At 41.6% G+C, this 25,829-nt stretch overlaps 1 protein-coding gene across 1 annotated transcript in view; it reads right to left on the reverse strand.

Moving 5' to 3' along the window:
- Positions 1–15,027, reverse strand: part of TSPAN12 (tetraspanin 12) — a 65,360-nt gene extending 50,333 nt beyond the window's left edge. The window contains exons 1-3 of the mRNA XM_065883912.1: positions 14,958–15,027; positions 14,549–14,717; positions 13,447–13,582 (exon numbers count right to left, since the gene is read on the reverse strand). Coding sequence (XP_065739984.1) covers positions 13,447–13,512 — 66 coding nt within the window. The 5' untranslated portion in view covers positions 13,513–13,582; positions 14,549–14,717; positions 14,958–15,027. The remainder of the gene's footprint in view (positions 1–13,446; positions 13,583–14,548; positions 14,718–14,957) is intronic.
- Between the last annotated feature and the right edge of the window lie 10,802 nt (positions 15,028–25,829).

The following is a 25,829-nucleotide window of genomic DNA, read 5'->3' on the forward strand; positions in this document are numbered from 1 at the left end:
AGAAAGCATGACAGAATGTTACTATTGGATAATCTTTTCTGAAATAATGGCTCTCTTGGCAATGATCCTCAACGACTGCCAAAATTATCAAGTCAGTGGCTCTCAGTCCTGTCTGTACATCAGAATCAACCAGGACTCTTAGAAAAATTACTGAGCCCAGATCCACCCTGAATCAATTCTTGGAAGTGGGGTCTGGGCATCAAAAGTGGATAAAGGCTCCACAGATATTCTAATGGGTAGTAAGGGCTGAGAACTACTGCATTAAGTGAAAGGCTGATGGGGACTTTAAGAATGGAGAGGTAAGGTTGACATAAAATACCAGATGCCCTGAGCAATCTTAGTATCATAAAAAGAGGCAACTGGATATAATAATGTCCCCAATATGATGCAATCAGAAGTACTCAGAGATACCTTTGAGGTTAATTTAACCAAAAAGTCAAACCTGAATCTAATTAAGCCTCCAGCTCTATCAGTTTATAGGAAATACAGGGAACAGATTTAAACTTGTTAAATGTCACCATGCAGATGCAATCAACAAAATCAAGAATATAAGAAATTTTACAGAACAAATGATCTGGTTTCTTCAATTTAAAAAGCTGGCAGGTGGAACAAAAAGAAGGAAGGAGAAACTGTTATAAATTAAAAGAGATTGTCCAAGGCAATGTCAGGATCTTGGTTTGGATCCTGATTTAAATGAACCAACCACAAAGAGCCATTTATGAGAAGACTGGCGATATTGGATATTTGAAAATATTTACAACAGCCAGGTCATGGAAGCAGCCTAAATGCCCATTGACAGACGAATGGATAAAGAAGATGTGGTACATATATACAATGGAATATTACTCAGCCATAAAAAGGAACAAAAAATGGGTCATTTGTAGAGACGTGGATGGACGTAGAGACTGTCATACAGAGTGAAGTAAGTCAGAAAGAGAAAAACAAATATCATATATTAACGCATATATGTGGAATCTAGAAAAATGGTACAGATGAACTGGTTTGCAAGGCAGAAATAGACACAGATGTTGAGAACAAACATATGGACACCAAGGGGGGAAAGCGGTGGGGAGGGGGTGGTGGAATGAATTGGGAGATTGGGATTGACATATATACACTAATATGTATAAAATAGATAACTAATAAGAACTTGCTGTATAAAAAAATAAATAAAATAAAAAATATTGACATCATAAAATAAATTATTGTTTATTATTTTAGATATGACAATAGTATTATATTTTTTAAGAATCCTTACCTTTTACAGACACATGCTGAATGGTTTAATAAACAATCACGATGCATGGGGGTTAAGTGAGAAGTGGAGGCTGTGTTGGTAACTGGGGATTAATTATACTATGCTTTCTACTTCTGTATGTTTTTAATTGTCCATAATTTTAAAAAAGTTTTTTTTTTTAAACAGCAACTATCTAGAACACATTCAAAACGAGTCTTCCTGGGAGGCTTTTCTAAAAGCTGAAGGGTTAACCCTAAGTTCTGAAGGCCTTTCCTATTTTGATGGAAATCTTTCTCAAATTGTGCCTTACACTTATCTTCTTAAGCGCAGTATAATGAATTTCAGCTTAATTTGATTTTTAATAATTTCTGGCATCTTAATGAACATTGATTACCATTATGTTACAGGTTTTCTGTAAATGCTGAAATAATGAACATACAAGATAGGAATGAGTCTTTACTGACTCAAGGAGTGGCTGTAAACATGCTTTCTGGATAAGGGCTCCTAGGTCAGCAGAGCACGTGGAGCTCTGTGACCTCTTGTACAGTGAAGCATGGCCACCTGCTTGGAAAAGCAGCTAGCGAATTCACGCATCTTTCATCCAGTTGCAAATACAGTAGATCCCCGCCTTATCCGAGGGGGATATTTTCCAAGAACCCCACTGGATGCCTGAAACCTTAGAGAGTACCAAACCCTATATATACTAATGTTTTTTTCTATAATAATGGGCGGGTAGCATCTACACCTTGGATACAGTGGACAAAGGGATGATTCACATCCTGGGCCTGACAGTGGGAGGTTTCATCACGCTTCTCAGAACTGCACACAATATAAAACTTACGAATTGTTGATTTCTGGAATTTTCCATTTTATATTTTTGGAACACTGTTGACCGTGGGTAACTGAAACTACAGAAAGTGAAAGCGAGGATAAGGGGAACTACTGCATTTACTCAGCCCCAACCATCTGCCTTGTACTGTCTGTGCTAGAGTCACAGACCCAATAATGCATAAAAGAAGCAAGATGTCAGCCTTTGTGGGGCTTCTTACAGAACACAAGGAATAAATATGTAAGCCAGATAATGACAGACTGTAAAAAGTGACATGAAGCACGGAAAAGTGAAGTAACCTGTTCAAGGTCTTGCAGATTCTAAATGGCAGGGCTGGATTCAAATCCAGGCCTTCATCTTTGAAGCTTCAGGGTTAGTCACTAAATGCCTTCCAAGTTTAGAAACGAGCCTTATATTCCCCAAACAGCGAGGGGATGCACCTGCATAGCACGCAGGGTTCCTTAAAACAAGGGAGGGGTGGGGTTGCAGGGGGAGGTCCTCTGTAGGGGTCAGGCTCAGTCTGAATGTCTGAACTACTTTCTTTGCTGAACGAGGGCTCAGGGCTCAATGGCTTAAAACAGGTTAAGAACCCTGGGATCACAGTTCAGAGGAGAATTAGGCCACTTATTACTATCCTCATTCCTGTTGGGAATGAAGAACAGATTGTAAACCTCATAAAAGTTACCCAGTGGATCAGCCACAGTGTATTAAACATGCTTCTAGCTTCGTAAACTTGATGCTTTAACATCTGTTCTACATGCTTATGCTGGACACACCTTGGTCTGGACAAACTGATAATATGCCTGAGTCACCTTGCCTTGGCCACCTTCCACCCGCCCTTGTGAGAAGTCCTTCTTCAGGGCCCACAGTTTTCATTTTCAAATACAAACCAACCAATCCGGAGCCCACACTCCCAACCACCCCTTTATTGAGCTCTCTCATTCCAGGCCACCCTACACATGCCCGAATCACCGCAAGGTCCAGATGCCAGACAACTAGGGACAGAGGCTGCTGAAATTATTCAAACTAGGCAAAACCTACTTATCCTGCCTTGCCAGTTCCTCCTTGAAGAAGCCCCAATGAAAGCACTTGCTCAGTTTCCCTCTCTCCCTGCCTCGCTATGGACCCCACCATGAGGAGACCTGTACTCTATCTCTTAGGCTCTGTGAGTGTAACGGACTATCTTTTCAATGGCAGCTGTCTCCTGATCTGTCGATCTTACCAAACCTCAATAATCACAGTACCTATTACAACACACAGGGCTAGCAGGGGACCATGGACTGCTTGATTAAATCTGAGGCTAAGTGGTCTCCCTCTACTTGGCTATATGTGGGCCTTCAAATACCTTATATGTTTCAGGGGAACGGGAAAGTCTACTAATGTGCTATTTTATTTAATTACCTTAATTCTTTTGCAGTTATAAATAATTCTCCCCTCTTTATCATTCTTCGAAATAATAACCGATCTTGATTTCTCCATCCTTTAATTTCTCACAGGCTGTTTAGCCAATTTTCAATATCATAGCTCTAAGACAGCTATCAATAAATTATCAGATTCTTCATTTTGCATGATATAGTATCAGTGGTTGTCATTATATACACAGTACTTCCATTCATAACAAAAATGTCATTTTTTAAAACGGCATATTCCAAAACATTTCTAGTACTGTAAAACAGTTAAGAGCATGGGTTCTGAAAACCCATGGGTTTCTGAAAAGAAAGTTATTCTTTCTTTCAAAAAATATGTATTGATCAGCTGCTCTTTGTCAGGTACTGTGCAATGTGCTAGAGATATATACTGATCGGCAATAACAGGCACCAGCTCGATTCTATGATGAAATTTACTAAGTGAAGAGATCACGTGTTAGTCAAGTGTTAGTCAACTCATCAGAGACACAAATGTGTAACTGCAAAGTGTAATAAGTACTAGGAAGGAATAATACAAGTTGCTGTAAGAACTTCTTTTGGGGGACTTCCCTGGTGGTCCAGTGGCTAAGACTCCATGCTCCCAATGCAGGGGGCCCAGGTTCTATCCCTGGTCAGGGAACTAGATCCCTTATGATGCAACTAAAAGATCCCGCATGCCACAACGAAGATCCCACACATGCCATGAAGACCCCGCGTGCTGCAACTAAGACCCAGCTCAGCCAAATAAATAAATCAATTTAAAAATAATAATAAATATTAAAACAAAATCCTTTTGGGGTGACTGACCTATTCCATGGGGTCAAGGGGACTTCTGCAGACAGCTAAGATCTGAAAGATAATTATCAAGTTCATTAGGGAAAGGGAGGTTGAAAATAACATTCCAGTCAGAAAGAACAGCAAAGGCCCCGGGGTGGAAGGCAGCATGATATGTGCAAGGAAGGGAAACCGGCAGGGAGCAAGAATGGAAAGCCAGGCAGAGGTCAGAGCACACGGTCTTAGAGGTCATCGTGAGGCATATGGTCTTGACCACAATGACCATAAGAAGCAATTGTATCAAAAAGCCTTGGTTTGGGCTTCCCTGGTGGCGCAGTGGTTGGGAGTCCGCCTGCCGATGAGGGGGACGCGGGTTCGTGCCCCGGTCCGGGAGGATCCCACATGCCGCGGAGCGACTGGGCCCGTGGGCCATGGCCGCTGAGCCTGCGCGTCCGGAGCCTGTGCTCCGCAGCGGGAGAGGCCGCAGCAGTGGGAGGCCCGCGTACCGCAAAAAAAAAAAGGCTTGGTTTGAATTTGAATTCCAGCTCTGCTCCTTTTCATCTATATGACTTCGGGTATGTCATTTAATCTTTCCTAAGCTTCAGTTTCCTCCTATATAAAATGTTATAATAGCAAGTCCAACTTCATAGAGCATTCACAGGATGAAAAAAGTGTAGGATTCTTACACATATTCCCTGTTACTACCTTATACATGTTACCTATTCCTTTTGACCTCAGGCCTTTCTCTTAACCTTTCTCAGTTTAGGAGACAACTCTTAAATCAGTTCATAGATGTAATCTTCGGATATTTGAAGGTCTAACAAATGGACGGGAAAGGCCTCTCTGGATAGAACTGTCTATTGGACTTCCATAGCCATTCTTATTTTTGACATCTCTAAAACTGAACTCATTTTCATTCCTCTCGAAACCTGTGTGTCCCTCCCACTGTTTTTCCTGTCTCGGTAAATGGTATAATCAATGCTTCAGTCACATCCACTGGCACCTTGGCAAGCAGCCTGAACCTCTCCCTCTTCCTCAGTCCTACATCTAATTGCTTTCAAGTCCAACGGATTGTTCCTGCAACACACCTGATAAATTCCTCCCCCTTTCCTGCCATTCTGGCTAGTTCAAGCCCTCAGCCTCTTGCCAGGCAATTATAATCACCTTATAATAGAACTCTCCAGCTCACAGATTCCACCTCAAATTCACCCTTCAGTTAGCTTTATAAAACACAGATCGAGCGATTCTGCTTATAAAGCTCTAATAGCTGCCCCTTGGGGCCCCTCCCCATCTCTCACTTCCACTTCCCCCAACTCTCTCTTAGAGAATAAGTTTAAACTCTACAGCAGGACACACAGGCCCTCTTCAGTCACCTTTTGACCTATCTCTTCAACTTATTTCCTGCCAACTCCTTCCCACACACATTCTGTCCTTGGATGACAAAAGTCCTGCTTGTGCTTCTCTGATATGCACCACACAGACCTCCCAAACCTATGGCTTTGCCCATGCAGTTCCCTCTGCCTGGAATGCAATCCTGCCCCAGCCTTTCCATATCATGAGCAGAGCAACCTTATCCTTAAAGACCAGCTCAAACATCAGCTAGAATGTAAAGTTTTCCTCCCAGCTCCCTCCTTACCCAGAGTCAACACTCTTGTCTAGACTTCACAGAGCAGTTATCTACCATCTCCTATTTTTACCCACCCATCTCATTCCACTAGAGGACACAGACCACTGCCTCTAGCCCCATCTCACAGTAGAGTACCAGGCCCAGTAGTAAGACCTGATACATATTAGATGAATGAATGAGAAAATAATTAAAGAAAGATGATTTCAACTTGCCAGATAAGCTAACTATTGGAGAACTTTAGCAAAATTAGGAGATGCTTTAAGTAGAACTGAGCTTTCTATCACTGGAAGTTTTCCAGTGGAGAGATGCTTGCTGAATTACATGATGAAAAATTTATATATCAGGTCAGAAGCTGGCTTAAGTGTTCTCAAAAGTCGTTTAAACTACAAATGTTGCATTCTACTTAGCCCCGCTGTTTTTTTCACTGTAGTCACCGAAGCATTGTAGCTGTGCAGAGAACATCAGTAGAAATAAATAATATCAACACAAAGCTTTATCTCACAGTAAAACAAGCAATTCTGAAAATACACTGCTTTTTATTATGACCTTATTTCCAGCCGCATTAAATGGCTGAGAACAGTTCAATTCTCAAAGAGCGATTTTACTTACTGTTGAGAAAATAATAACAGTAACAACAGATACAGTGCATGCTATAGCAAGGAACTAAGCTAAAATGAGACAAGGTCACTTCAATAACTAATCCTAATGCTATTAAATCTAGAAGGACAAATTATGCAACCAACTCAGGACTCCTTACAAATAATGGAATTTTCTACTAACTTTCCAAATTAAAATAAAATCATTCTTCAACTGTCATTCATGATGATTAAATTATTAGGACACTGTAGTTATCACATGTAACTAGGTTTATAGCTCCTTACATCTTCTCCAATATTGCAAAATATTATCTGTAGTTCAAGGAAATATTTAGAAAATAACACAATGATTACTTTAGAGAAATATATTTAATATACTACTTGGCAGGACCTCTGCCACCTTCTGTCTTGCAAAAAACGTTCAGAAAGTGCTAGCTCTCAACAAATATTTATAAAAATGAAATTTGCTGTGTTGCAGATATATTCTGGTTTTGCTTGAATTTAATCATGTAAAAAAAAAATAACAAGAATCAAGTTGTTTCCTATATCAGAATTTATTATGAAATGTATACCTATAGTTTCCAGGAAGTAAGGTTGCAGTCAAAAAATAGACATTTACATCCTTCAACTGTCTGGCATATATAATATATAGTCTTATATAAGGTGACAGTAACACTAATCATTTCTGCTCAAGGCTGACAGATGTCTAAAGCCAGCCACCTAAACTTTTCTTTCTATGTCAAATCTGTTAGCAAAGAGCAGAATGTGGAAGAGAGACCAGGAACTTAGTTACATTTCTGTCTCTACAGAGAACTTGGACGAGTAATTCAAACTTTTAGAAACTCTTTTCGCTCATGATGAAAATGGAAAAATTGAACTAGACGCTTTTAAAATTCCCTTTTTTTCTTAAAAACAAAAGGATTCCAATTATTATTTATTAAAATGTAAAGGTAAATCAATGTTTTTTGTTTTTGTTTTTGTTTTTTTGCGGTACGCGGGCCTCACTATCGTGGCCTCTCCCGTTGCGGAGCAACAGGCTCCAGACGCGCAGGCTCAGCAGCCATGGCTCACGGGCCCAGCCACTCCGCGGCATGTGGGATCTTCCCGGACCGGGGCACGGACCCGTGTCCCCTGCATCGGCGGGCGGACTCTCAACCACTGCGCCACCAAGGAAGCCCGGTAAATCAATTTTTGATAATTTGGAGGCTAGCAGCCCAAGGCAAATACTTCCCAGGAACATGTCTGTCTCAGTTCCCAAGCCTGCTCCCATCCACCTTTTAATCAGTTCATGCCTCAACCAGCTTCCCTTCTGGGGGTCTGGGGGGGAGCCGGGAGCAGCAGAAAAAAAGCAAACAGATCAGACTATTTGCCTGAAAGCACGGGCACTGTAAATGATGGCTGAAACAAGTTCCGAAGATTCCTTGTGGGCATCATTTAAGCACGAACATCTACTAATTAAGGATGAATAAATCAATAGCACCTTGGAGCTGTGCTGACTAATAGTTTTTATAGATCATGTTGCCCTGCAGACAGGGTGACCATACATCCTGCTCTGACCAGGATGGTTCCACTTTAAGCCTCTGTTGTCCTGTCATCATTATTAATAGAGACAACCCCTTATAACTTCACTCTCAAAATTGTCCTGATTTCCACAATAAATGATCTGGTCACCCTATAGGCAATGCAGGCAAAAGAAGGGTGAAAGGCCTCATTCTACACCGTAGTTTCTATGCAGCCCAATGGCCCAGCCTGTGACTGGTTCTGAGTGGGGAACGATGCCTGAGGGGCCTGTGAGTCCAGTTGGCAGCAGGGCTGGGCCCCAAGGAAGCCTCCACGCCCTTCTCCTTCTCGAAATGCTTCCTTAAGAAGCATGCAGTGGCCTGTCTTTGCTCAGCTGAGCCAACCGCATTAAGAAAAGTGTATTAGCTTTGCCCCTGAGACTAAAGCTTATTTAATGTTTATTTTTAAAAAGCACTAACATTTCTCGAAGGGCTCTCCTTTATTCCTTAGGAAGAGTTAAAGTAAACTGGAATGCCTTTCATAGTACAAAATTGTGGGGGGGTGGAGAGCAACAATTTAAAAAGTAGTATTTTAACATGAGTATATAAATGCTGTGTGAATGCAAATACCCGCTTGCCAAGAATCTCTTTAGGGTCTACGGGGGTCAGACACCTAAGGTTCACTATAGAAAACCGGAGAAAAAGAAACAAAACATTGAGTCTTCTGTTTTCTTCATCTAGCTTGCATATGTCCCAAAAGTGTGAACCAGATTTCCTATCTGCTTTTTAGGCTTTCTTTTATAAGCTTCTTTTCATATTTTGTCGAGGGTAGTTCCTCTCTCTTGCTACTCTTTGGTAATGGTAAGTGAAAGACAATGGCTCTTATCTGCTGGTGAGAAAAAAGAGTTTAAAACTACAGGTGGGATATTATACTTTTAGAAAATAATAAACAAACGTGATGAATGTTAAGTGTTCACCAACTTCAAGAATTTCCAAAAAGAACCATATGTATCCATTTTTCCAACAGCAGAAAATTATCATCTAAGAATGGCAAACACTCACATCATAAAGCCACAGAAGTTGTCTTTAAAATGGAGGAAAGCTTTCATTTATGAAATACTATGGCATTTAAAAAGTAAAAGTGTGATACATTTGAAGTAAAAATAACCCATTTCCTTGCTCTATCGTGGCCAGAATGTGAATCATGGTCTCCAAAGAGCTCTCAGGGCAGTTTACTCACGTGCACTGTGTCTCATGTGCCAATTCCCTTTACAATTACAATTGCCTTTCCCATTACAAATCCACAAAACTCATGACAAACCTCGAAGGTCCAGTATCTGTCTGCCAGCCCCAGTAGAGCTGAACCGGGATCATGCTTCTTTACAAGTGAAAGAGCCACTTCAACAGATGGCAAATCAAGGTGACCGGATCCACAGCAATGAAGGAATGCAGTGCATCTGTGATCTTGAATATTCTGTGGATTGTTTCCTCTTAGACAGGTCTATACCACCCACTTAAAAAAATTAAATATGCAAGATACACGTTTTTACTGAAAAAAAAAATTCACTGTTTGATATTCAACTCCCAGAACAGAAAAACAAAATCGTATAGGTCCTCAGTGTTTTTCCAAATAAGATTTATTTTTCTTTCCCTAAAATCTTTGTTGGGTAGAGAAGGGGAGAGGATACCAGTATAGTAGAAATAGATAAGAAAAAGTCTATTTCAGATGCTAGGAGAAGAGTAAAAGGATACAGCTTTTGATCCTGCAATTAATGAGTGCAGGTATCTCAATCCCACAAAACTAGAGGCCAGTACAGTCACCCTCTCCACACTCAGGATGAGCTCAGGTTCACGCCACACTAGTTTGTTCTCCTTCTAATTCCAATGAGAACTAAAAGCAAGGACTAAAGCCTTGCTCCTCCAGATGGGGCACTCAGACCAGCAGCAACAGTGTCACAGAGGGGCTTTTGAGAAATGCAGACTCTCAGGTCCAGCCCCAGACATACTGAATCAGAATTTGCATTTTAACGAGATGCCCAGGTGATCTGTATGCACGTGGAGGTTTGAGAAGCACTGCTCTAGGGGACTTGGAATGAGCAGGTGGACAGCTAATCCCTTCCTACTGAAGATGTTTATTTCTCTGCTGCAAATAAATTCAGCACCGTTTCCAATAGTACAACTTCTGCCGCACTTAGAGAAAAAAAAAATTGGACTTTGAATCCTTGTTCTGCTACTTACTGGCAAGTTAATGAGCTTCACTGAGTAACTTCTCTTTACCACCACCCGCCATTTTCCAGGTGGAAAATGAGAATTAGATGAGAATTAGATGAAAGAGTAGTGTAAGGATGCCCAGGAATGTGTGAGGCACAAGTAAGGAAATATAGGATCTGCAAACACTGCTTTAACATTGAAAGAATAACACCAATGTCCCCAAAGTTAGCATATACATTTCATATAATTCCAAAAAACTCCTGACAGATATTTTAATTGTATAAAATATTCTCAAAGAAAAAGAAACCTTAATCAAGACAAGAAAGGCAGGTGCTTTAAAAGAACAGAAGAATAAAAAAAGATTATATAAAATTCTAGAGAAAAATTCTACCAAAAAACATATAAAACTTTGTTTATATAAAGTAATGCTCAAGCTCAGTGATAGTGGGGGAGGTAAAGAATAAAGTAACAGTGAAATAACACTTTAAACCTCTTAGATTAGTAAAAATTTAAAAGTTTCATAAGATGGCAGCAACATTATATGTATATGATGTACATATAATGAGGTATATTGGTGCTTCTATTTCTAGGGGATAGATTCCCAGGACAGGATTACTGGGTCAAAGGAATGGAGGAGCGGTAGCAATAGTAGCAGTATTAATCACAACAATAACCATTACTACTACAAGGATTCCTTTGACTCATCAATCCATCTCCTGGTAATCTACTTATTACAGTAAACTACTAGTGAGCATCATTATTGTAGTAGTAGTAACGACTGCGGGTACTACAGCTACTACTGCTACCGCTACGACATAGATAGCGCTTATTAAGTGCCACTGTTCAAGCACTTCACATATATTGAGTCTAATACCCCAACAACTCTAAAAAACTCTAAAAAATAGGAACTACCATTCCTATTTTGCAGACTAGGAAACTGAGACACTTAAACGTGCCTGGCAAACATAGTAAGAACTACATAAATGTTCGCTATTTTGTTGTCATCATTACATATCCTCTGACATAGCAATCCCGCTCCTGCAACTCTAACCAAATGAGAAAAACAACCTAACAAAAAATGTCATGAATGTCTATATGAATGTACATGAATGGGTATACGTGGACAGGTATGAGTAAATACATCTTTGTATGAAATAAAGAAAAATAGGCCTTCCCTGGTGGCGCAGTGGTTGAGAGTCCACCTGCCGATGCAGGGGACACAGGTTCGTGCCCCGGTCCAGGAGGATCCCACATGCCGCGGAGCGGTTGGCCCTGTGAGCCATGGCCGCTGAGCCTGCGCGTCTGGAGCCTGTGCTCCGCAACGGGAGAGACCACAACAGTGAGAGGCCCGCGTACAGCAAAATAAAAAAAATAATAATAATAAAATAAAGAAAAATACAGAGGGATGCTGAGTAGGCAGTAAACTCGGATTATTTTGTTGGTGGGGAGATGATATTTGGAGAAGAGGAGGGCTGGAGAAAGGGGGAAGCAATTTTAATAAATCAGAACACACAGAAAGTGAGAATGTTGAAGTACAGGATAACAACAAAGAAATAACATTTTCAATTCTTTGGGAACACAAAGAGCCCTGGAGGAGTTTTAGGAATAGGCATTTTTACGCAAATGTCATTACTCAGAAGAGTAATATTTTTGTTAAGTGATTTGGGTTCCCCTCCACACACACACATAATACAAGTTATTGAGAAAATTTCCAAAACATTATTCTATGTTGCACAAAAAAAAGTCCTAGTAATTCCAAGGTTCGAACACAGTAATCGTCCATGTAAAGGCACTGTCTAGGGGCAAGAAAGCTGAGTTCTGCTCCCGGCACTGTCACCATTGGGCCATCTGACCTTTGGCTTCCCATCACTAACCTACACTTAGTTTTCTCATTCCCAAAGTAAGGAAGTTCGACCAGATCATCTTAAATCCCCTTTTAGTTATAAAAATGTGACGATTCTGTAACTAAAAACAATAAAGTAGAAAAGTGAAAAACTAATAAACAGAAGTGACAATTATCATACATTTTAAAGGAACAAAGTTCAAAATCTTAATACCCTATAGCTAAGCAGGTAATTTAATGACCTTAATTAAATTAAGTTTGTACATTTAAATTAAATGTACATTTAATTTGTACATTTTTAGAATTAAAAACTGCAATAAGATCAGTTAGGTATTTTATATTTCCAAGTGGTGAATATAACAACTCAATTCTTTAAGTTTCATGTTGAGAAAAAAAGTTGCCAGTTTAGATATCTTTCAGATTACTTCCTGACGTAAGGCTTAATTTGTCACCTTAAAATGGAGCCATCCATAAGGAGTAGTTCAACCAAAATGTCATTCTCTAGAGACCACATGTCATAACCCTACAAAAAAAAAAGCTGGTAAATGCCAGCTAGTCAGCCAAATAAATAAATTACTCATTAAAAACTGTAACAGAACGTTTTGAATATAAATTATTAATAGAACACAAATGTGGGGGAAAAAAACTAACTGCTTAAGCAGGACAGCTTCCTGAAGCAACATTCAACGTTTAAATTTTTAGAGTTTCCTCAAAAGTTTTGTAAATAACAATGTGATTATTAATAACACTTAATGAAAATTTATGCCTGGGTGCAATGCATAAAAAGTCACTAACTCACAGGGCATAAAGATTTCCATGAGCTTGTTAAATTTTATGTATTTTATTTCCTTAAATGGTTATGGGATTTTCCAAAAGCATACACAAAATTCCTTAAAGCTTTGCCAACTTAGAAATAGTTACACGGAAACCACCTTTTCAGACTATATGGAATCTCCCAGAAAAATCTATTTAGTCTTCTGATAGGATATCTGGGTATGAATTCCTACAAAAACATAGTAAGACTTCTGCCCCCACCAGATTTTATAGGATGACGTAAGGAAACAATTTATGGCTTGCACAGTTATCTGAAATTCCTGAAAACAAGCAGTTCCCTAAGTAGTGTGTCAAAATTTTCTTATCTACAAGCACAAGCACGTGCATTTATTTATATCCCCAGATTAACTTCAAGTCTAATCTTACTGCCACTAGTATCCAGCGGTGGATTTCTTTTTTCTAATTACAAATGGAACTTGAGCTAGATCAAAGGCATTTTAAGGTCAAAATTTACTTCTCTGAAAAATAGACGGTGTGATCCCATGTAATTAATTAATGCTTAGCCACGCCCTTTGGCGCATTATGTGGTGGCTATAGGAAACCGAGTCCAGCCGTCCCCACCTGTTGGTGCAGTGGACTGCTTGACTTACCCAAAAGAGCAGATTGAGCGCGTAGAGCAGGCAGCGCAAACACTTCACAGAATCTTCTCTGGCCATTGTGAGCCCCGGGAGGGAGAAGCCCCATCCTTTCACCACATCCTACCCCCACGGGCAAAACAGCAGCGATCTGCAGAGGGCGGGGGATAACAGGGGACTTCTCACCACCGCGCTCCTCACCCCCAGCCCATCCCTCCTCTGCCAGCCCTCAGCTGGGTGCAGGTCTGGTCCGAAGCCTAGTTCATTCGAGACATCGCTTCATCGAAAGTCATTTGTTAAAGTTATAATAGTAACCTAAACTCCCCAAAGTTCCAAACAGGCTTCAGATAACACGTGCTGGGAAGAGAAAAGATTGTCTCCCCGGATGAATGAAGGCGCGCAGTAAACTCGGGTTCTCAGGGGACACGCGGCGGTGTCCTCTGAATTCTGATGAGACGCTCTTTAAAACCTCCCTCAGTCCACGCCCCTCCTCGGGGAGAGATCTGCTCCGAACTGTCCCGAAGGTTGGAAACCACACTCCCGCCCTCCCCCCCCCGGAGATGTCACAGACGCCGCGGGCGACACCGAAGGTGAGAGTGTTCCTCTCACTGGGACAGTTCCTGGGCCCCCCACCTCCGCACTCCCTTCGCCATCCCGCAGCTCGGGTGTGAACGCGGGGCACTGGAGGGGGCGCAGCGCTGAGCTGGGATTCCGCCCGGAGACTAGGGTTTCTCCGGGAGAACACGAGAAATGATGTTTGGGCCCCGGAATGATGGATTAGCCGGGGGCGGCGGGCGGGGAGCGGGGAGGGGCGCACGGGAATTAGGGCCGGTGCAGCTGTGCAGACGCCGGGTTAGTCATTCACGTCCCCCTCCCCCGGCCCCGGCCCCGGCCGCGACCCGGCTCGCCCAGCCGCCCGAGGAGCACAAAGCCGAGCGCGGTCAGCCGCCCCGCCACCCGGGCGCGCGCCCCCGGCAGGGCGCGCGGGGAAGCGCCGGCGGCGGGGAGCCCCGAAGCCAGCACTCTAAGTAGTTTAGCACACAGCGCCGGGGGCAGCCGCCGCCGGCGGGCTGGCGGGACAGCGGGCAGGAAGGACGAGAGACGCGCGGCCACTCACCGTCGGCGCTGGGCTCCGCGCCCCGATCCCGCCTGGGGACAGTCGGGGACGCACTGCGGGGGCTCATCGGGGCAGCGACGCTCCTCCTGGAAAGCCGCAGGGCTGCATTGACTCAAACTGGAGAAGCTTCCTTCTCTTCCTCTCCCCCCGCCGCCGCCGTCGCCGCCTCCTGGGAAAAGGGGGGAAAAAAAAGTCCTGGGCAGCAGTTGCTGGAAAGTCTCTGCTAAGCCACCTCCCAGCGCCGCTGTCCCTCCCAAGTCCTCGCCAAGTCCGGACGAGGCAGCGGCGGCAGCCAGGGCCAGCTGCACGAACTCTCAGCGCATGCTCGGGCCGCCGGCTGCCCGGGTTGGATCCTAATGGGTGTTTCTGGTCCCCTCACGCGGCGTGAGTCCCCGAAGGGACGCCTCACCTCTACAAGGGCCAGAGGGAGAAAAAACCTAGGGACTTTGGAGAAGTCCGCGCAGCAAGCCCCTTAAAAATGGTGGTGTCGGAGGAGGGGAGGCTGGGTTATAACCATAGGGAACAGGCTTTTATTATATGAAAATATTTGTGTTTGAGAAGGGGGGTGAAGGAGTGGCCCAACCCGATTCCTGCAATGAGAAACTAGTTTTCACAACCTTTCTAGAACCACCTCCTGCGATTTGTCACTAACATGGTGCCCTGTGCTCCTTCTTATTGCTTTGTTGCCCTCCCTGATTTAAAAAAAAACAGTTCTTTCCCACTTCCATGGTGCACTAATAGCATTTACTTACACCCCAGGGTAGACATGTGGAGATCTGACGGCCAGAATAGGAAGAACATGTTTAACTCTTTCACAAGTAATGCAAAGTTTCAAAAATTTTCTCCCAATAGGATTGTTTGAGCTTTAACAGGGTAATTTATCTTGAATTGTGTATATGGTAATGGGTTTTGAGTTTTTTTAACAAAAAATTCAGGAAGTATTCATAGTAGGAGACTATACTTCTAAAAGTACCTTCCCTTTTGAAAGTAAGAAATTTCAGACATAAAATATGGTGGAATTTTGATGTTTTATGCCTTGTGATAGTCCACATTTATGACTGCTTCTGTGTGCATTGTGTGGCAAATAAAACTTCACTAACAAATGTGAATTACTTGAAATATAAACATCTTTGAGAAAACCTAATAATAGGAGTCCTCCTTAAATTTCCTTTGGGGGTGGGGAATAAAATGGAGTCCTGTGTCCATCACCGCCTATCTAGAGTCAGTTGCTACAAGACCAGGGTGACGAAGAAACACACACTCTCATGTGGAGAGAAGTAAAATTAAGACCTAAAGAGAACTTGAGTGTCCTGGGTTATGGGAGGAAAAGTCTTGGCAAGCAAGTCACTAAGCTGTGTGTAAGGCAGCAAGCTCCAAAGAGCACGAAAGCCATCAACTCCAAATACCAAGAAAAATGTCCAGTCATCCATCAAATGACACTACCTCTGGCAACAGAGTATCTTCTGGAGTCATAGAGAAGAGCAAAGAAACCCACTTTAATCCTCAGTTACTGCTCAAATTAGGGTGTATGCCAGTTACAAGCAGAGGGCTGCTGAAACCACCCACCATCTGAATGCTGTTGGTGCTACACATTCCTCTAAGTGATAGAAAAATCCCCACACTGAGGGCAGTCTATGACTGCCATTAAAACTGACACAAAGAGTGCAAATCATTCCCAGGTCTCCGAACAGAGATCCTCTTCTATTTCTAGAAAGCAGTGAAGTACCTTTTAAGTCATAGACTTGAAGGGCCCTAGAATAATAAAATTTTAGAGGAAGATGCTTTAGAAGTACATCTCCCACCACCCCCACCCGCTTTTAGTAAATGAGGAACATAGAGCCACGAGAAGTTTTAAAAGTTGCTCATTTACACCTCTAGTTAAATCAGATCCCAAGCTAAAATCCAGAATCATACTCTCTAACTAGTTCAGTGATTCTCAAAATTGCTGTATATTAGAACCCCTTAGGGAGTTTTGGACAAATCCTAACGCTCAGGCTATAACCCACACTAATTAAATTGGAATCTCTGCAGATGTGGCCTGGGCGTCCAGATTTTTCAAAGTTTGCAGGGTAATTCTACTCTGCAGCAAAGTTTGAAAACCACTGCAACTAACACTTTACAGATGCCTTAAAACTAGCAAAGGAGTTTCTTCAGGTTTAGTTGGATCAAATCCCTCACCTGTGAATTGATACCTGGGATTATTCCTATGTTAGAAGTTAAGAAGAAAACAGAGCTGCAGTTACTGTTCTAATATTCCTGAAGAATGGTATATCAAAGTCTGTGATCAGCATCTCAGCAGGGGAGACCTCACCACATTTGAGGCATTGCAGAACTGGGTAGTTTTAATAGCTTAAACCTGACCATACCTCCCTATAACTGGTACCACTCAACTCTAGTTCTTCTGCCTTTTGGAATCCACAGCATAAGCAATCCTTCTCCCATATGACAGCCCTTCAACTCCCTGAGGGCAGCTTCTAGTCCCCTCCTCTCTAAGTCTTCTCTTCTCTAGGATCATAGAAGCGCAGTAAGACTTGACATCACAGCTGTCATTCCGTCGGCTCTACATTTTTCTCTGTGAGAATAACGTTTTTGTGCACAAGGGTAGGATAGAAAAATCCCCAAATGGGCATTACAGTTTGAATGTAGAATAACACATTAGGAAGGCGGAATGGTCTGTTCATTGCCCGTGAAGTAGGAACCCAGTTCTCTGGCCATGTATACTTCACTCAGTACCTTTGAGTGTGTGGCCACGTGCTGAAGATACTAAGAATAAGATGGGTCCCTGTCCTTCAAGAAAAGGCAAAACTCTTCTTTTCAGTTTAGAAAACAACAGCAGCTACTATCTACGAGCAGTCTCATGTGTGTCATTCCTACAGTCAGGAGCAAAACTCAGCTAGCTAAGCAGTAATGTAATACAAGTTCTTCAGTCCACAAGGCAGCTCATTTGTCTACATCTTATTGCACTCATTCTGCTCAAGTTGTGCAGAGGGAAGGAGCTGCATAGGTATTTGGTAGGATGACTGAATTTCTGTTGCTTCTTGGTATAATACCCTTAACAGTACACCTGCAACGGTCCTTCACAATCAAAACAGGAAAGATGTTTTGAGAAGTATTATGTTTTGAGAAGTATTATGTGTCTGACATAATAGATGCTTCTCATAAAATGTCTTATTAATTCCTCATAACGACACAGTGGGATACTGAGACTCGGAGAGTTGATTTCTCCAGGGCCATACTGGTAGTAAGAAAAGAAAGTGAGATTCTAAGATCGGTCTGACTCTTTCCATTGTTAATCTGCATTACAATAATATTTCAAATCTTGGTGGGAATTCACTGACAAGCTTCAAGAATAAAAATATTCTAGGCAATTATTATTACTTCTTGAGCACATGAGGCTGAATTTCAAATATGTATACTCTAACTATGACTGGCGAATCTACTTTCACCTTTTACTTCTGAAAGAGTATACTCAGACCTGAGAAAAGCCTTTCGGCACTGAATTACGTAGACTTCACTCACTACAAGCTTAAGGTTGGCAAGTATAAAATGCAGGATGCCCATTTAGATTTGCATTTCAGATCAACAAATAACTTTGCAGCATAAGGATGTCCCAAATATTACATGGGACGAGTATAACATTGGACAAAGACATACTAAAAAATTATTCATTGTTTATCTGAAATTCAAATTTAACTGTGCATCCTACATTTTTATTTGCTAATTCTGACAATCCTATGCAAACTAGAAAATTCAACTCAAAGTACTACAATAAGGATATAAGTAAATATATAATTTCACATAATAGTGTGTGTTCAAAAATAGCAATCTATCCAGTCGGCAATGACATCAGTTCTTTTTCCAGCTTGCTCTTTTGATATATACAGTGTGTCAACTAACGTCCTTGGGCTACATCTTCTCATACTCACAAGATAACTGTGCAAATCCAGGCACTACGTACAGTTATCACTTCTTCTAGAGAAGGAAGAAACTCTTCCCACCTATGGGAAAACTCTCCCAGAAGTTTTGCAGCAGGTTATCTGTTATGATTCATTAGCTAGAACCCTGTCACATACTGATGTATGCATGGATTATTGGCAAGGCTATGGGTCAGCCATGACTGGTTTAAAGCAATCAAGATGCCTTCCCTGTGCCTGGAGCGACTCTTCTCTGAAGCGCACAGCCGAACAGAGGAGGGTAGATAATAGAAAATAATCAGATTTTTGTTTGAACTGCAGGGTAGAGAAAAAAATGGGTGCTGCCGTCTTCTCTCGCATTCACTGCTGAAACAACCCAGCTCTCAGCCAACAATTTCTGTGGCACTACTCAGCAAAGGCCCTTAGTTCCTGAGAGAACCACTGAAGCAGGAACCTCCTGGCAACAGCGAAAAACCCTAAGAAAACCCAGATCACATCATTTCCATCCCATGCCATCAGCTTACATCCTGTACCCACATTTTGTACACCATATGATTGAATAGAGAACTGTCCAGGAGCGAGCATGACCATTTGAATGAGAAAGCAGGTTCTGGCAGCGGTGCCCCACTCTGCCCAGCCCATCCCGCGGGTTCTGCGGGCCGGTGTGGAGAAGTGCCCTTCTGGGAGCTTTTCTGCCCCTCGCCAGGTTTTGAAGTTGGAGTCACAGGGGCCAATAACTCATCACACCAGCACTTTGGAGGCTGCTGCTCTGCTGGCGACTCCGTGGAGTCCTTCATCTCCCGAACACTCAAAGCTGAGCAGGGAAGGAAACACGGCTGGGAAGAGTGTAGCCCTGGGACTGGAACAGTGGATTTGGGTCAGAAGACATGAATTTGCAAACTACTATTTTCTAGTAGCCTCTTTGAACTCATGCTTAATGATGTATGACTTATAGGGCTATTGTAAGGATCATTTTTTTAAAAAAATACAAGATATAAATGGAGACAGACCTTCAAGATGGTGGAAGAGTAAGACGTGGAGATCGCATTCCTCCCCACAAATACATCAGAAATACATCTACATGAGGAACAGCTCCTAGAGAATACCTACTGATTGCTAGCAGAAGACCTCAGACCTCCCAAAAGGCAAGAAACTCCCCACGTACCTGGGTAGGGCCAAAGAAAAAAGAAAAATCAGAGACATAAGAATAGGGACGGGACCTGCACCAGTGGGAGGGAGCTGTGAAGGAAGAAAGGTTTCCACACACTAGGAAGCCCCTTCACGGGTGGAGACTGCAAGTGGTGGAGGGGGTAAGCTTCGGGGCCACGGAGGAGAGCGCAGCAACAGGGGTGCAGAGGGCAAAGCGGAGAGATTCCCGCACAGAGGATCAGGGCCGACCAGCACTCACCAGCCCGAGAGGCTTGTCTGCTCACCCACTGGGACGGGTCGGGGCTGGGAGCTGAGGCTTGGGCTTTGGAGGTCGGATCCCAGGGAGAGGACTGGGGGTGGCTGCATGAACACAGCCTGCAGGGGGCTAGTGCGCCACGGCTAGCTGGGAGGGAGTCCGGGAAAAAGTCTGGAGCTGCCTAAGAGGCAACAGACCATTGTTTCAGGGTTCGTGAGGAGAGGGGTTTCAGAGCTCCACCTAAACGAGCTCCAGAGACGGGCGTGAGCCGCGGCTACCAATGTGGACGCCAGAGACGGGCATGAGACGCTAAGGCTGCTGCTGCCGCCGCCAGGAAGCCTGTGTGCAAGCATACGCCTCCCTTCCCAGGAGCCTGTGCAGCCCGCCACTGGGGTCCCGGGATCCAGGGACAACTTCTCCGGGAGAACACACGACGTGCCTCACGCTGGTGCAACGTCACACCGGCCTCTGCCACCGCAGGCTCACCCTGCAACCATACCCCTCCCTCCCCCTGGCCTGAGTGAGCCAGAGCCCCCGAATCAGCTGCTCCTTTAACCCCATCCTGTCTGAGCGAAGAACAGATGCCCTCAGGCGACCTACATGCAGAGGCAGGTCCAAATCCAAAGCTGAACCCCAGGAGCTGTGCGAACAAAGAAGAGAAAGGGAAATCTCTCCCAGCAGCCTCAGGAGAAGTGGATTAAATCTCCACAATCAACTTGATGTAACCTGCAACTGTGGAATACCTGAATAGACAACAAATCATCCCAAATTGAGGCGGTGGACTTTGGGAGCAATGATATACATTTTTTTTTTCCTTTTTCTCTTTTTGTGAGTGTATATGTGTATGCTACTTTGTGTGATTTTGTCTGTATAGCTTTGCTTTTACCATTTGTCCTAGGGTTCTGTCTGTCCATTTTCTTGTTGTTGTTTTGGTTCGGTTTGTTTTTGGTTTTGTTTTTTTTTTAGTATAGTTTTTAGTGCTTGTTATCATTGGTGGATTTGTTTTGGGTTTCTTTGCTCTCTTCTTCTTCTTTTTTAAATTACTTTTTTATTTTTTTAAATTATTTTTTAATTTTTATTTTAATAACTTTATTTTATTTATTTATTTTTTTCTCCCTTTTCTTCTGAGCTGTGTGGCTGACAGGGTCTTGGTGCTCTGGCCAGGTGTCAGGCTTCTGCCTCTGAGGTAGGAGAGTCGAGTTCAGGACATGATTCCGCCAGAGACCTCCCAGCTCCACGTAATATCCAACAGTGAAAACTCTCCCAGAGATCTCCATCTCAACACTAAGACCCAGCTCCACTCAACGACCAGCAAGCTACAGTGCTGGACACCCCATGCCAAATGACTAGCAAGACAGAACGCAAAACCACCTATTAGCCGAGATGCTGCTTAAAATCATAAAAAAGGTCACAGACACCCCCAAACACACCACCGGATGCAGTCCTGCACACCAGAAAGACAAGATCCAGCCTCATCCACCACAACACAGGCAATAGTCCCCTCCACCAGGAAGCCTACACAACCCACTGAACCAACCTTAGCCACTGGGGACAGACACAAAAAACAATGGGAACTATGAACCTGCAGCCTGCAAAAAGTAAGTTAAGCAAAATGAGAAGACAGAAAAACACACAGCAGATGAAGGAGCAAGGTAAAAACCCACCAGACCAAACAAATGAAGAGAAAATAGTCAGTCTACCTGAAAAACAATTCAGAGTAATGATACTAAAGATAATCTGAAATCTTGGAAATAGAATGGAAAAAATACAAGAAACGTTTAACAAGGACCTAGAGACCTAAAGAGCAAACAAAAAATGATGAACAACACAATAAATGAAATTAGAAATTCTCTAGAAGGCATCAATAGCAGAATAACGGAGGCAGGAGGATGGATAAGTGACCTAGAAGATAAAATAGTGGAAATAACTACTGCAGAGCAGAATAAAGAAAAAAGAATGAAAAGAATTGAGGATAGTCTCAGAGACCTCTGGGAAAACATTAAACACACCAACATTCGAATTATAGGGGTTCCAGAAGAAGAAGAGAAAAAGAAAGGGAAGGAGAAAATATTTGAAGAGATTATAGATGAAAATTTCCCTAATATGGGAAAGGAAATAGTTAAGTCCAGGAAGCACAGAGAGTCCCATACAGGATAAATCCAAGGAGAAACACGGCAAGACACATAAAATCAAACTATAAAAATTAACAACAAAGAAAAAATATTAAAAGCAGCAAGGGAAAAACAAGAAATAACATACAAGGGAATGCCCATAAGGTTAAAAAGCTGATCTTCCAGCAGAAACTCTGCAAACCAGAAGGGACTGGCAGGACATATTTGAAGTGATGAAAGGGAAAAACCTACAACAAAGATTACTCTACCCAGCAAGGATCTCATTCAGATTTGACAGAGAAATTAAAACCTTTACAGATAAGCAAAACTAAGAGAATTCAGCACCACCAAACCAGCTTTATCACAAATGATAAACGAACTTCTCTAGGCAGGAAACACAAGAGAAGGAAAAGACCTACAATAACAAACCCAAAACAATTAAGAAAATGGGAATAGGAACATACATATCGATAATTACCTTAAATTTAAATGGATTAAATGCTCCAATCAAAAGACCTAGACTGGCCTAAGACATAGACATAGACTGAAAGTGAGAGTATGGAAAAAGATATTCCATGCAAATGGAAATCAAAAGAAAGCTGGAGTACCAATTCTCATATCACACAAAATAGACTTTAAAATAAAGACTATTACAAGAGACAAAGAAGGACACTGCATAACGATCAAGGGATCAGTCCAAGAAGAAGACATAACAATTGTAAAATTTATGCATCCAACATAGGAGCACCTCAGTACCTAAGGCAAATGCTAACAGCCATAAAAGGGGAAATTGACAGTAACACAATCATAGTAGAGGACTTTAACACCCCATTTTCACCAATGGACAGATCATCAAAAATGTAAATAAATAAGGAAACACAAGCATTAAATGGCACATTAAGCAAGATGGACTTAATTGATATTTATAGGACAGTAAATCCAAAAACAACAGAATACACTTTCTTCTCAAGTGCTCAAGGAACATTCTCCAGGATAGATCATATCTTGGGTCACAAATCAAGCCTTGGTAAATTTAAGAAAATTGAAACCGTATCAAGTATCTTTTCCAACCACAACGCTATGAGACTAGATATCAATTACAGGGAAAAAATATGTCAAAAATACAAACACATGGAGGCTAAACAATACACTACTTAATAACCAAGAGATCACTGAACAAATTAAAGAGGAAATTAAAAAATACCTAGAAACAAATGACAATGAAAACACAACAACCCAAAACCTGTGGGATGCAGCAGAAGCAGTTCTAAGAGGGAAGTTTATAGCAATACAATCCTACCTCAACAAACAAGAAACATCTCAAATAAACAATCTAACCTTACACCTAAAGCAATTAGAGAAAGAAGAAGAAAAAACCCCAAAATTAGCAGAAGGAAAGAAATCATAAAGATCAGATCAGAAATAAATGAAAAAGAAATGAAGGAAACGATAGCAAAGATCAATAACACTAAAAGCTGTTTCTTTGGGAAGATTAACAAAATTGATAAACCATTAGCTAGTCTAATTAAGAAAAAAATGGAGAAGACTCAAATCAATAGAATTAGAAATGAAAAAGGAAAAGTAACAGCTGACACTGCAGAAATTCAAAGGATCATGAGAGATTACTACAAGAAACTCTATGCCAATAAAATGGACAACCTGCAAGAAATGGACAAATTCTTAGAAAAGCACAACCTTCTGAGAATGAACCAGGAAGAAATAGACAATATAAACAGACAAATCACAAGCACTGAAATTGAGACTGTGATTAAAAATCTTCCAAAAAACAACAGCCCAGGACCAGATGGCTTCACAGGTAAATTCTATCAAACAGTTTGAGAAGAGCTAACACTTATCCTTCTCAAACTCTTCCAAAATATAGCAGAGGGATGAACACTCCCAAACTCATTCTACGAGGCCACCTTCACCCTGATACCAAAACCAGACAAAGATGTCACAAAGAAAACTACAGGCTGATATCACTGATGAACATAGATGCAAAATCCTCAACAAAATACTAGCAAACAGAATCCACCAGCACATTGAAAGGATTGTATACCATGATCAAGTGGGGTTTATCCCAGGAACGCAAAGATTCTTCAATATACGCAAATCAATCAACGTGATACACCATATTAACAAATTGAAGGATAAAAACCATATGATCATCTCAATAGATTCAGAAAAAGCTTTTGACAAAATCCAACACCTATTTATGATAAAAACCCTCCAGAGAGTAGGCACAGAGAGAACTTACCTCAAAATAATAAAGCCCATATATGACAAACCCACAGCCAACATCGTTCTCAATGGTGAAAAACTGAAAGCATTTCCACTAAGATCAGGAACAAGACAAGGTTGCCCACTCTCACCACTCTTATTCAACATAGTTTTGGAAGTTTTAGCCAGAGCAATCAGAGAAGAAAAAGAAATAAAAGGAATCCAAATCAGTAAAGAAGAAGTAAAGCTGTCACTGTTTGCAGATGACATGATACTATACATAGAGAATCCTAAAGATGCTACCAGAAAACTACTAGAGCTAATCAATGAATTTGGTAAAGTAGCAGGATACAAAATTAATGCACAGAAATCTCTTGCACTCCTATACACTAATGATGAAATATCTGAAAGAGAAATAAAGGAAACACTCCCATTTGCCATTGCAACAAAAAGAATAAAATACCTAGGTATAAACCTACCTAAGGAGACAAAAGACCTGTATGCAGAAAACTATAAGACACTGATGAAAGAAATTAAAGATGATACAGATGGAGAGATATACCATGTTCTTGGATTGGAAGAACAACATTGTGAAAATGAGTGTAGTACCCAAAGCAATCTACAGATTCAGTGCAATCCCTATCAAACTGCCAATGGCATTTTTCATAGAACTAGAACAAAAAACTTCACAATCTGTATGGAAACACAAAAGACCCCGAATAGCCAAAGCAATCTTGAGAAAGAAAACTGGAGCTGGAGGAATCAGGCTGCCAGACTTCAGACTATACTACAAAGCTACAGTAACCAAGATAGTTTGGTACTGACACAAAAACAGAAATATAGATCAATGGAACAGGATAGAAAGCCAGGAGATAAACCCATGCACATATGGTCACCTTATCTTTAATAAATGAGGCAAGAATATACAATGGAGAAAAGACATCATCTTCAGTAAGTGGTGCTGGGAAAACTGGACAGCTACATGAAAAAGAATGAAATTAAAACACTCCTTAACACCATACACAAAAATAAACTCAAAATGGATTAAAGACTTAAACATAAGGCCAGACACTATAAAATTCTTAGAGGAAAACATAAGCAGAACACTCTATGACATAAATCACAGCAAACTCCTTTTTGACCCACCTCTTAGAGAAATGGAAATAAAAACAAAGATAAACAAATGGGACCTAATGAAACTTAAAGCTTTTGCACAGCAAAGGAAACCATAAACAAGACGAAAAGACAACCCTCAGAATGGGAGAAAATATTTGAAAATGAAGCAACTGACAAAGAATTAATCTCCAAAATTTACAAGCAGCTCATGCAGCTCAATATCAGAAAAACAAACAAACCCATCCAAAACTGGACAGAAGACATAAATAGATATTTCTCTAAAAAAGATATACGGATTGCCAACAAACACATGAAAGAATGCTCAACATCACTAATCATTAGAGAAATGCAAATCAAACTACAATGAGGTATCACCTCACACCAGTCAGAATGGCCATCAACAAAAAATCTACAAAAAATAAATGCTGGAGAGAGTGTGGAGAAAAGGGAACCCTCTTGCACTGTTGGTGGGAATGTAAATTGATACAGCCACTATGGAGAACAGTATGGAGGTT

The sequence above is a fragment of the Phocoena phocoena genome, chromosome 9 (genome assembly GCF_963924675.1).
Source record: "Phocoena phocoena chromosome 9, mPhoPho1.1, whole genome shotgun sequence".
Classification (NCBI taxonomy): domain Eukaryota; kingdom Metazoa; phylum Chordata; class Mammalia; order Artiodactyla; family Phocoenidae; genus Phocoena; species Phocoena phocoena.